The sequence below is a fragment of the Alligator mississippiensis genome, chromosome 9 (genome assembly GCF_030867095.1).
Source record: "Alligator mississippiensis isolate rAllMis1 chromosome 9, rAllMis1, whole genome shotgun sequence".
Lineage (NCBI taxonomy): Eukaryota > Metazoa > Chordata > Crocodylia > Alligatoridae > Alligator > Alligator mississippiensis.
Window position 1 is genome coordinate 70,006,248 of NC_081832.1, and position 13,210 is coordinate 70,019,457.

Sequence of the window (13,210 nt, forward strand, 5' to 3'; positions counted from 1 at the left end):
TTTCTACCACAGGATCAGAGTACATAGGGCTGGAAGGGTCCTCACAAGGTCATCTAATCCAGCCCCTGCTTAGATATGGAGAGCGCTACATTTTATCTGCACTTTGAGATGCAGAATTTAAGCAAGGGCTTGAAGTGGAAGCTTTTTTTATAATGTGGAAGGGTCACCAGGATTTTCTCCAGAAGGGGAATTGTTCCTATCACTACATATAAATCCACATGGGAGAGCTCCACAGTTTTAAAAATATATTGAAAAGCTGTACAATACCCAAAGTAGGATGACACATAAACGGCCCACAATACTGTTTTAAGAGACATTATAAGACAACTGAAAGTAGAAAGCATAGAAACAATAAGCCAGGGCACTGTAAGAGTGGTAAGTCCCCAAGAAGAGTTACCACAAGTAGGAAGGCCTGGCCCAAAATACATATTAGCCAAATGTGAGCATTTTCAAAGAGTCCAGACAGTTGAGTAAACTGGCAAGGTGGTGAGGTTCACATCGCCATGGGGCATTACTGCAAGGACAGTGGCGGTTACGTGCGTTTCTGAAACACTCAAATCAGCATCTGAGCTAACAGGAACCCTGGAGATATGCTTTGGGAGTGATGCCAGGGGAGGGGGTGCTGTATGACCCCAGCAGTCCCTCCTGCTCCCAGTGACTCTCTGGGAGAATATGCTTCTCAGGGGGGTTGGCTTGTCCCACAAGGGGCTCTTGGCCTTGAGACCTGCCCTGGCCACATAGGATCCTCACCAGAGTAGTTGAATATGTCCTGTGACTTCAGCAGTTTTTTTCTGACATTTCCCCACCATAATGGCTGCTTGGCTTATTAAACTCCATTGAAGGTACAGAACAGGATGTTTTGAATCAAAGATTTGATTAAGGACTCATTCAGGCAATTTCCTTGTATGCCTCATCTTTCCTTCTGATCTTTGTACTTGGCATCAAAATCTCAGTGTCTTAAGGGGCAGTTCTAGAAACCTTTCCTAGCCGAGGAAGTGACTAGTTGGCATGCAGTGGTGCTGCCTTGCCCTCGTTCCTTGGTTTAATTACCTAGTACAAGGGCAAGTACCCAGGAGGTCCACCCTCCAGAGTCTGACAAGTTAAAGATTAAATCAGGAGCCAGGGAATCTTTTCCTCATATAGCACTTCAGGACTAACACTGGCCCTAGGCCACAGGTGGGCAAAATATGACCCACAGGCCTGATCCAACCCATCAATTGGTTGCAACTGGCCCACAGGCGGGCAGCCACAAAAGCATGGGATCTCACACATGGGAAGCCGGGAGCTCTGGCTGCTGGATCATGCCAGGCATGTCCCATCCCCTTCCACAGCATAAACTAGCTCCCACCCTGCGCACTGGAAGCAGGATCAGCTGTGGACATGGCCAGCAGGTTCCAGGTGGGAATGTGGGCATTTGCCTCAGTCTGCAGCTGACACTACTGCATTAGCTTTGGTCCTTGGCAGTCATCCCAGTCCCCACTGGAAACTTGCCTGCAGCATCCACAACTCATGCTGGCACCTACCTGGCACTGCTTCCACTGCGCAGGGCAGGAGCTGGTGTAAGCTGCAGAAGGGACTGGGATGTTGCAGACTGAGGTGTGCTGTAGCTGCAGAGATGGGGGCAAGGACAGAGAGAGAGGAGAGAGAAGGGGCAAGTGGTAACTGTGGGGATGGCAGGGGGAGGCAGAGAGAGCAAGTGTGTAAGCGAGCAAGCACATGCTTTGGGCCAGGGCTGAGCCACGATCCACTTCCTGCACACCCCTGCCTGGAAAACCAGCACATTTGCAGGGGCATGTGGGCAATATATCATGGCTCTATTCTGCACTTGGCCAGAATGGGGCTGAGGCTGGGATCCGGGGGAACTGTATCTGGGAGTGGGACAGGCAGGTAGACAGGGCCAGTCCCACAATCCCAGCCCCAACCCCATCCCAGCTGGGATCTGTCTGGGCAGGTTGTGGGGCCAGGTGAACAGGATGGGGCTGCTTAGGGAGTTCTGGTGAGCTGCTGCAGAAGAGGGGTGCTGACCCAGCGCATGACAACTCACCAAAACTCCCCATGTGGCCTGCAGGCCCAAGTAATTGCCTGCCCTAGGTGGCCATTAGGCACCTTCAAGTCATGGATACAGCCCAGAATCCTTTATGCTTATCTCAGAGGCCACACAGCAGCCAAAGCAAAACATTCTGGGATCCAGAGATAATCATAGAATCATAGTGTGATTCATAATCATAATGTGGAAGCACAGAAAGGCTCGAAGAGGATGAAACCAAGTGGGTACAATCTCTACAAGTGATGGGCCGCAGTTCAGAATGGCTCCAAAGATGGAGAGATTCTTACATGAAGAGTTGTGCATGGCTACTTACTAAGCCGATGCCTAAAGCCACCCTTTCTTAGGGAAGGGAGAAAAAAAAAGACTTGGAGCAAAACAAAACGAGGCTCCCAAGTGGGTGGCAACTGCAGCTGGGCTAGTAGGAAATGAGTTTTGTGGGCCCTCCTTGTGATGGGGCCTGTGACATCACAGGTCACTTCAGTACTAATGGATGTAACCGGTTTTCCCACTGATGTATTACATAAAAAGGAGGTAAATCCCTTACCTCCACGCTTGAGCCTTTCTTTCCTCCCAGCTGCATTTAAGCTTCCTGTGCTCAGGCCCCACACCTATTCTGCACATTACTGCAGCACAGTGGGGAGCTCTACAGAAGCCCATGCTAGAGACCACAACCACAAGAACAGAACAAGTCTCTGCAGAAGCTATGTCTGCTGTGCTGGAGCAGTGACATGAGTCTTGGGTCTTTCATAGGGAAGTTCCTCTCCATGGCTGAACTATTTATTCAGGTGCCTCACCCCCTCCACCCTGGGTAACCTAGGAAGGGAAGGGGAGCTCTGTCAGTATGGCATACATACCAGGTCTCCCTGGTACACTGTGCCACCCTTCAAGATGCACATACAGAAGAGTTCATGTTCATTCATCTCTTGTGCTTGCTGCCAGATAGGTCTCAGAAGTAACTGTTGCCAAACTTGCACACAATGGAAATTCTCATTTATATTTACTTAAGTGTACCCCACGTAAATTTGGGGTACACTTGGCAACGCATATTACACAATTGCCAAGAGACTGCAGAAAGCATACATATATAGAGAGCACTTGCTTTCCTCACTACTCCAAGTGCAACTACCAGTGGCATGAAACAACCCACAACAAGACTCCAAAAGGACTTAGAAAAGCAGGCAAAGGAACCCATGCCAAACTGAAATGTCCACAGATTCATACAGAAGTAGGGATAGAAGTCTAAATTGCAGCTTTCCCTGATTATCCTCAGTTTGTACTAGTGCGGCTAGCCTTGTAGCTGACAAGAATAGTCAAGTTACAATTAACCCTAAATATGGGCAACACCCTAGATATGCCTTAAATTCATATCTGACAGAAGCTGGTGTAGTTCCCATTGAGCATGTGGGGTTACCTTCCATTTACATCAAGTCAAAGTACAGCATACAACTCAGACAGCAAGTAGACACCCCTTCTGCACAACAGGATTATTTGGCCACTTATAAAAAGAGGGTAACTATGAAGTAGCATTACATTTCAGCATTAAATATTGGGCATTTATTTTCTTGATGCACGTATGCCCAAAATACTGACTGTTTTAGAGCTGCAGTTGTGGCTTGTCTACATAAGGGGCACTTTTACACATGCTCCAAGGGTGGTGGGGTGGTACTTTAATTAGAGTGGCTCCAAGAGCTGCCACATCTGTATCAGTGTCTCTATGTTTAAAAATGGCAACAGGGGTGCTTGAACTAAAGCTCATTCAACAAGCTTTAGCTCAAGCACCCCTGCCATTTTTAAGCACAGGGACGCCGATACACAAGATGTAGGAGACTGTTCAAGCATGGCAATTGCCATGCTCCAGCAGACTCAATTAAACAATCACATTAAGTCCCTGTGTAGACAAATCTCCCTCACAATTAAAATGGCTTTAAAATCTGAATCGTACAAAACGAGGGTTGGAAGGGACCTCAGGAGGTCATCTAGTCCGATCCCCTAGAGGCAGGACCACCCCCCAACTAGATCATCCCAGACAAGCTGTCTAGTTGGGTCTTAAAAACCTCTAAGAATGGAGATTCCAAAACCTCTCTGGATAACCTCCTCCTGTGTTTTACTACCCTCCTAGTGAGAAAATTCTTCCTAAAACCCAACCTAAATTTCCCTTGCTGCAACTTGAGACCATTGCTCCTTGTTCTGTCACTTGCCACCACTGAGGATAGTCTAGCTCCATCCTCTTTCAAGCCATCCTTCAGGGAGTTAAAGGCTGCTATTAAATCCCCTTTGAGTCTCCTCTGCTCTCTGTACTAAATAAGCCCAGTTCCCTCAGAAGTCATGTCCCCCAGCCTCCTCACCATTTTTGTTGTCCTCTACTCAACCCTCTCCCATTTATCCATCTCCTTTCAATAGTGGGGGAAACTAAACACAGTACTCCAGATAAGGCCTCACCAGTGCTGAATAAAGGGGAATAATCACTTCCCTGGACCTGCTGGCAACACACTTACTGATGCAGCCTGTATGCCGTTACCTTTCTTTGCAACAAGGGCAGACTGGGCTCCTATTGTTTGTTGTCCACTGTAACCCCCAGGTCCTTTTCTACAGAGCTGCTGCCCAACTAGCCAGTCCCCACCCTGTACCGGTGCATGGGATTCTTCCAACCTAAATGTAGGACTTTGCACTTGTCCTTGTTAAACATCATGAGATTCCTTTTGGCACAATCCTGATTTGCCTGGGTCACTGAATCCTAGCCCTACTCTCCGGCATATCTACTATTCCCCCCAGCTTGGTGTCATGTGCATGCTTGCTAAGGGTGCACTCTATGCCATCTTCCAGGTCATCGATGAAGACATTGAACAAACCTGGCCCCAGGACTGACCCCTGGGACATTCCACTTGATACTGGCTGCCAACTAGAAATCAAGCCCTTGATTACTATTCTCTTGAGCCCAATGCTCCAGCCAGTTTTCTATCCACCTTAGTCCATTCATCCAGCTTGTACTTAGCTTGCCTGTGAGAATGTTGTGGGAGACCATATCAAAAGCATCGCTAAAAACTGGTGTATTATACCCACTGTGGTCTTCCCACATCCACAGAGCCAGTCACCTCATCATAGAAGGCAATCAGGTTGGCCAGGCATGACTTGAGCCTTTGGTGAATCCATACCGACTGTTCCTAATCACTTTCTCCAAGTGCTTAGAAATGTATTCCTTGAGGATCTGCTCCATGACTTTTCCAGGGACTGAGGTGAGGCTGACAGATCTGTAGTTTCCTGGAGCCTCCTTTTCCCTTTCTTAAATATGGGCACTATGTTTGCCTTTTTCCAATCATCTGGGACCTCTCCTGATTGCCATGAGTTTTCAAAGATGATGGCCAACGGCTCTGCAATCTCATCAGCCAACTCTCAGCACCCTTGGGTGCATCCCATCCAGCCCCATATGTATATGTCCAGCTTTTCTAAATAGTCCCTAACCTGTTCTTTCCCCACTGTTGACTGCTCACCTCCTCCCAAAACTGTGCTGCCAGCTGCAGCTTGCCTGTGAAGACTGAGATGAAGAAGGCATTGGGTACTTCAGCCTTTTCTACATGCTCTGTCAATCCTCTGGCATGACAATTTCCACACTGGGGCTTAAATATAGTCTCATTGATTCACTTTAAATGCACACCATCAGTTAATGTACATCAAAGGTTAAAAATTACTGACTTACATAAAAAACCTAAACTATCTCAGTTTTTTTTAGTGGCAAGAAAACAAAAAAAGGAATGACTTCTGATTGTTGGTCTTTTGGATTTTTTTACCTGTTAGCCTTACATCCAGTTTAATGATGTTGTTATGCTGCCACCTTGTGGGAAGAACTGGAATTGGAATGTAAATAAAGAGCGACTTGTCAGCCTCCACTAGACTAGCCTAATCTAACCTGAATTTGGCTCCTGCTTTCACTGGAGTGAATCCAGAGGCTTGTCACTCATTCTCTTCAGCTTGTTTATACTCTTATTTGACAATCCTTTGAATTTACACCAGAGAAATTGTGAGCAAGCTGCGGGTCCCCGATGCCGTAGTACATCCAATTGGTCAGCCAAATACCTTGAGTTTGACTGCCTACATACATGGCCGAAAAACAGAAAGCAGAGAGCAATAGTAGTAACAGGCCTGGAAGAAAAGAAAGGCTGTTGGGTGCAAGATGGACTAAACAAGACTTTAAATCTGGTATTCTGTCATTAAGCACAGATTTCACCTGTGTGCCCTCAGTTTGCTCTGAATACTGCATTGTTTTCACTTGTAAATATGACACTATAAATTCACCCTTTATTTACAGATAACTCTCTTCACTGTTCTTAGGAGGAAAAAGAAGTGCATTCGGTACCTACAAGGAGAAGGACGCTGTGCCAGCCCAGTTTCTTCCGATGGAAGTGCTATAGACTCCCCTCCCTCTCCTCTGGATGCCCTCCAGTGCATATCTTCTGCTTTTACTTCAGACAAGCTTGCTACTACCCCTGCTGATTTCACCCAGAGAGAACAAACCAACCCCTTCCCTATTTCTGTTCACATCAAAACTGCTACCCCCTCACCCAGACTGACCTCAAGGTGCTCATCTATGCCTCATACGTCAGTAGCATCCAGTGAATCCTCAGAGTACAGCCTGGCCTCAACAGGAACATAGTACCACGCTCCAAGTTAAACACTTACTAATGCATTGGGCACTTTGCTTTCACCACATGGTTTTGCTGCCCATTGAAATAGACTGGAGGCCCATCCAAACAATTCATCATGCCATTAGACTGCCTTTTCAAAGTCAAGGGACAACTGTATCCCATGCCTCCAAATAATCAAGGATGCTGCAATGTTCAGTGTTTCGCTCAGTAAAAAGGTAGGAATACTCACCAAGATTAAAAGCACCAAATCAGCAAACGAACCTTTTCTCCCCACCCTGAGCTTCATTTTTACTGCATCATCTACTAACGTAGCAGAAAGCAAAATCTAATTCCCTAGCTTGCTGCAGTAGATGGTATGTGCTATTTACCTTAAGCACTGGTTTCCTTTTCATGCTGCCCAAACTGCTTTGAATTGTAGTCAGTCACAAATCTCTTGTAGCTATCATAATCAGGCAGCTGGAAAAGCTGGAACAGGAGCATTTTTTTCCTTTAAGTCCACCTTTCTGAGATTAAATGTAGCAAAGCTAGGTTTTAATACGATTGGCTTATAAGAAAAGGTGGATTATTTAAAAGAATGAAGTGAATATTATTATTAAACTTCTTGTCTGAGAACAGGAATCGTTGTTTACAGGTAACAGCTGTCTGTGCCAGCATGTCAAGTTCCATTAGCATGTGGAATGGTAGATGAAGGGCGAGAGAGAGGATGTACCAGGCAGTCCAGGAAGCTTGAGCTGGCCGCTTCAAGATCCAACTGTGGGGTGTTCTTTTGTTCTGAAATACTATAGCAGTGCATCAGTCAAGTGTAGCTTTCTCATTGCTGCCCAGGTTGTTCATTATAAACAACAAAGTTTCTAAAATAGAGCTTGAAAACACTCAAACATGCCACCTCTTTGCAATGAAGGCCCTGCTATTGTTAATCAAAGTATGCAGCAGGGTGCATGAGGACATTAAAATACCCGTGCAAGTGCATGCACAGATACCAAGTCAGACACAGAGCATGACATTTGCATTGAGAGGTGATTCACAAGGCACCCATGTGTTTGTCACAAGCAAGAGGTGGGGCTAGAAAGTAGACATACGCTTCATTCAACAATGCTCTTCATGCTCATGAAACTTAGCTCCACACTTCATTTGCCTCTTCCCCCTAGCAGGTAGGGGGACATAAAGAGTGGGCAGCAGTCTCACTGATGCAGGGCCTGGATCTCCTATATCCTCCAGCTGCCACTGCTCTGCACCTTAGACACCACTCTTCACCTTATCCAGTCTAAAAGCAAACCCCAAAAGCTGGTTTGATGAGCTGGTGCACAGCTTTTACCATGCACTGTACATTTTATTAAAAATTTCTAATGTCTACTCACCTTCCCAACTGTCAAGTGTCAATACGTTCTCTCCAGCTGAAGAACATCTAAGGTTTTCTGCTATTTTATTTATATTTTAAGCTTGACAAATGGAAAAAAATAAAACCATAGCAACCCTGCTATAGTAATATAAATGCATTCCTTGGAGTTCCTCTAGGCTTACACTGTGCTCATTGAGATCAAAATCAAGCCTCCTATTTTGAAAACATCCTAGACTGATGAGGAGAGGAGCAACAACACATTAGGGCATCTATTTTTTCTAGAAAAGGCTATACACATTAATGAAGTATTAATATTATTACAGTATTGCAAGAAATTTAAAAAGGACCTTTTTAACTACAAAATATTTTTGTATCTTTTTCATAAGGCACCACCACAAAAATCTACTGTTCTTACATTGCAAACTTGTTTTCAATAGCTTTCTGTATCAAAGGCTGGAAGTTACAATGGTGTATTGTGTAGAGCAGCAGTTATTGGGATTTTCCCCATTTTAGTCCCTTTCACCTGAAGTTCCTTTACAACAATGGTGCTCAATCTTTCCATCCAGTGGGCCAGATGAGCAATGCCCAGTTCCTCCATGGCTGGGTGAAGAGAGAGGGAGAAAGAGGGAGTGCAATCGTCCCAAACCTGGCCAAGTGGAGAGAGGGAAGAAGGCATGGCTCAGACTGGCAGGGGGCAGAGGTGGCCTGATCCCAACCCAGATGGACAGAGGGAGGGGAGGGATGTGGCCCAGCTCCAACCCACTGCACAGGGCTTAGGATTTCAGTAGTAGAAACTGACACTGCGCCCTTGCTGTCAACTTTTCCCCCCCTTCAGAAACCCTCAAGACCAGATCTGGTGCACAGGCCAGAGGCTGAGCACCCCTGCTGTAGAATGATGGGGGGAGGGATGGTCAGGAATTATCCATGCAAACTTTTGCTAGATGTAAAGCTACTGCTGTATTCCTTTTGTTGTGTACAGACCGTAATCCCAGAAGCATGCACACATTTGAAAGAGAGTTTATGTAACCATCAGACCATTGGCATAATCTGCATTGAAAGCCAAGCATACTTTAAACACCTGTGCTAATCCCAGTCAGAAGGATTAATTCTGCAGCATTTGATCAATATTCGGTTTGCTAGCAATGATTGCCAAGCAGTTCAGGAGACAGCACAATATAGTGGTTAAAGCAAGGGACTAGGAAAGATTTATCCCCAGCTTTCCAGTTGACTCTGAAATCAGTCATGTTTCCCCAGTGTAAGGTGAAAGTATCTTCCCTGTTTGACATCAAGTGCTGGAGAAGGTCAAGCTACATTATTACTGTGACAACAGTTGTGTAAGCTAGTACAAGCAAGTAAAAAAAACTGAGTGTAACAACTTATGTTCTGTGGTTGTATAAAACAAATGCAACTTCAAACCTCTAACAGGAAGTGCCCAAAAGCAAAAGCAGATATAGCTAACCTGTGGATGTTATGGGGGAAAGAGTCCTGCAGCAGCACAAGTACCATTAGTCCAAAGTTTGGCCACTGGAGTAAACTGGAACAGCTACCATTGCATGCAGAGGTCACTGGGAGTTGCATCTGTTTAATTTAATTTAAGCCCAACTCTGGCCCAGAAGCACTTGGAGGGTCTGCCATGGCAGAGGGATAGATTAAAGTGGAAAAAGGGCTGTTTTATATCCCAACTTCTGTTCTCAATTGCTTTTCATTTGTCCAGTCTGTTACAGAATTTGCCGAGTGGGTCCTTGGCTTAAACACACCTATTTTCCAGGCATAGCTTTTCTTCTAAGTGAGGCATTTGCACACCCATGGAACCAGGGCCAGTTACACCCATTCACTGACTGATGTACACTACTATTAGAAGGGCTTAGATCACATAGTCTTGTTCTGGTTTGATGCAGAATATAAAATTTGCCCTGCTCTTAGTTATTACTTCTCCAGACCCCAGTGCTTCTAGACTCTCAAGCTACGGCAGCATGAAAGTAGTTTTCTGCCTTTATTGCCAACTCCTGTTTATACTGATTTAACTGAGAGCATCATTTGATTTTTTTTTTTTTTTTTTTAAACCAAGAAGCGAAAGACCTTCAGGGGCCTTTTGTACACCAACATATGTATAAATACACATTTTAACATCCTATAGTGTTATTACACAAACAGAAACCAAAAGAGAAAATACCAAAAAAAGTATGTCTTTAGAACTGATACATAAAGTGTTACTTACTTTCTGTTTTTTCTTTTTAAAATAGAACTTTGCCCTTAAGTTTTTACTGCAGCAATATTTTTAGTTCTTAAACAGCAAGTTCACTCCATTTAATTATACATTCGATATCCTGAAACCTGTTTGAATGTAGAAGTCATGGCAATACCACTTCATTAAAACAAGTAAAACCACTATGTATGTAGCAGGGATAAATGTTTTGCAGCTGTACTTTCATTTGTCCAACAACTTATCCATCATTTGTTGTATTTTTTTTTTTTGAGTTTGTATTTTTTGGCTTTCATGTTCAAAATATGTTTATAGCTTTATAAATAAAATAATCTGCCAGGATGGCCATTCAGGATGAGCCACTGGAGATTATAATCCTATAAAATGATCTCTCGTCAAATTCTTCTCTCAAAAACATTAAGAGGATTGGAGTTTTTTCCACTATTCACGTGGAAAAAGGCATTTTTAGAATAACTGCATGTAGTCTCCTATGAGGAAGCTAACAACAGGGAGGATAGCAGCAGCTGAAACAATCATCTGTTTCTACATACATTGGTTTGATTGCCCTCATCTTTTCACACTGCCTCAGCAAAAAAACTAGCTATACTCATTCCTGATTATGCCAAGGTATAATACCCAGCCAAGGAAGGCACAACTACAGCAATGCAAGAATTATTCCAGCCTGCTTTAGAGCATGAAAGCAGGTCAGGCAAAGCAGTTTCTTTGCATGCTTTTTGCCTCGATTGTAAAATGCCTATTGCAGCTGCCTGTGCTGCTGTAATTTATGAAGTAACAGGTCTGCTAACAGCACAACCACTCAACTGCTACTATAATGCTTTAACCTCTCAATCCCTTGGACTGGCTTATGCAGACTCTAAATGTAGGTTTGAGTCTTGTAATAATTTCCTAAGCCACCCACTTCTCCAAACCTATATCTAGAAGGTGCTCCCTACAAAGACAGCATCAAAGCCAAGGGTAACTACTGGATGTAATCTGTACAAAAGTTAAAGACCACAGAAGGGACACTTATCCTCAAGTCAAGAGTGGAGATACACTATCTGAACATAAAACTGGAAACATAGAAATGAAGGAAGTACAGACTAGTGGCTCTCAGGTAAGCGTGCATTTTGGAAGGTTGCCTCAGGCTGGTTTGCAAACCAATGGAACTGCACAAGAAGCCACAACTTGAGCTCCCAAGTGCCGTTGTGTAAACTCTTGGGAGTTTTGAAAGAGCACAGGATTCAGACTGTTTATTAGTGCTTAGCCAAGGTACGAGAGACTCGCTGTGGGAGGAAGCCAGTCAGTCTGCTCCGATATACTGAGGAATAGACCTGTAGAAGCAGGAAACGACAAGTACCATCTACAGGCGAAAGCTAGCCAGGTTTATTCTACCGTTGTAGTTGCCCAGATTTTCTTTTGCAAGGCATCAAGTGCCTTTTTCTGAATTAGTGTGCACCAGTAGCTGGATAGGTACATTGGTGAATTCCCATTATCAGGCTTTATCTATGGGAAGGTTTTAAGATCCAACAGAATTGCCCAGCTACTCTCCAACATTTTACTGCTAGAAGCTCTCTGTGACCATACTAAGTCACAAGGACAGCACCCTTCATAGCCGAAGCAACGGCAGAATGGTACAAGTCTCTAGTTTCAATAGCAGATGCAAACATTGAGACAGATTTTGTTATTGTTACCTGATCAGCACAAAATGTTATGGTCACATGAAATAGAACACTGGCACACATTAGAAGGGGCCATACTGTAAAAGCAAGAGAATTTCTCTTTGACTTGTATTTTGTATGGCTAGAAACAAGAAGAGATTTTCCTTTCTGCTGCCCCAATGCACATGATGACCCAGAAGTATTCTGAACACCATTCACTGCAGATCAACAGTTCTCACTGCACAGAGAATAAAGGTGCTTTACACTCAGCCACTGCAAAATGATAAATGCATCTCTGCTCCCTCCCAGTGCCCAACCCCTCCCTTTTCCCACAGGTTAAATGCAGAGGCAAGCAGAATGCATACCAGACCCTAGACTAGCTAGTCTAGCACCTGTTGTAACCCTACTCCTGCTTCTCTCATCACTGTTAACTTGTTATGAGTAAGTTTCAGGTTAAAGAAAACTACTGATTAATAGCCCAGACTTGGACAGCTCTAGGATAAATCCACTGTAAGAGAGGTGGCCTAACCAGCATATATAAACCTCTTGGGACAAGTTCATCCTTTGTTACTAGCTACACTACAGGATAAAGAATTGAAAGTGAAGACATGTTCCTCAATCCTTATATTCACCCTCACTTTTTAATGGCAAACAATCAATGGCTTGAATATTTTGCCCTCAAACAGGATGGACTCATTCCACCAAGCATAGCAGACAGGAGAGAATATGACCTAGAAAGGGTCAGATTTCTTGTGGAAGTGGTTAACATTAATTCCTTGGAGGCAAGTGGGGCCTCTTCTGTCCTAGGATTAGGGTACTCTACTGCTCTTCTTACCAATGCCGAAGGGTTTTTTGAACAGAACAAGAAGTAGTATCCAGTTGAAGGCTGGTTGGGGAAATCTACTCCAGAGGAACAAATCAAAGAAGTGTGCTTGACTGGTAGAGTTACAAGTCCATATTTTTATTTTATTTTTTTTTGTTAACCACCCTCTAAGGCTTACCCATTTGCCTGGATTATTATTAGGTTGTGTAGGCTGTAACTGGAGAAACTGTAATGCAAACCAGTTAACCCTCAAAGTTCAAAGTTGTTAGAACTGATGTAAATGAAGATCTGCACAGCAACAAGAATATTTACAAGAATTTTTCTACCATTTGGCAAGACATGTTAGTTACAACCAGGGTGTCCTTAAGGCCATCAAGCAGTTTCTAATATAGAAATTTAAAAAACAAAACAAACCCTTTAACATTCAGAAGTGCAACATTATTTAAAGGGGAGATAAGTATGTTTATTAAAGTTTATTCTATTCTAGGGTTTATACAGAA

At 44.0% G+C, this 13,210-nt stretch overlaps 1 protein-coding gene across 10 annotated transcripts in view; it reads left to right on the plus strand.

Moving 5' to 3' along the window:
• Nucleotides 1-10,614, plus strand: part of TCF7 (transcription factor 7) — a 104,642-nt gene extending 94,028 nt beyond the window's left edge. For 4 of the 10 annotated variants that reach the window (XM_019478459.2, XM_019478461.2, XM_019478460.2 and 1 more), the window contains one exon: nucleotides 6,374-10,614. In XM_019478459.2, the coding sequence (XP_019334004.2) occupies nucleotides 6,374-6,695 (322 nt within the window). In that variant the 3' untranslated portion in view covers nucleotides 6,696-10,614. Of the gene's footprint in view, nucleotides 1-6,350 lie in introns of all 10 variants that reach the window. The other 6 variants (XM_019478462.2, XM_019478465.2, XM_006262159.4 and 3 more) reach the window with 3 other exon arrangements.
• Nucleotides 10,615-13,210: the final 2,596 nt, after the last annotated feature.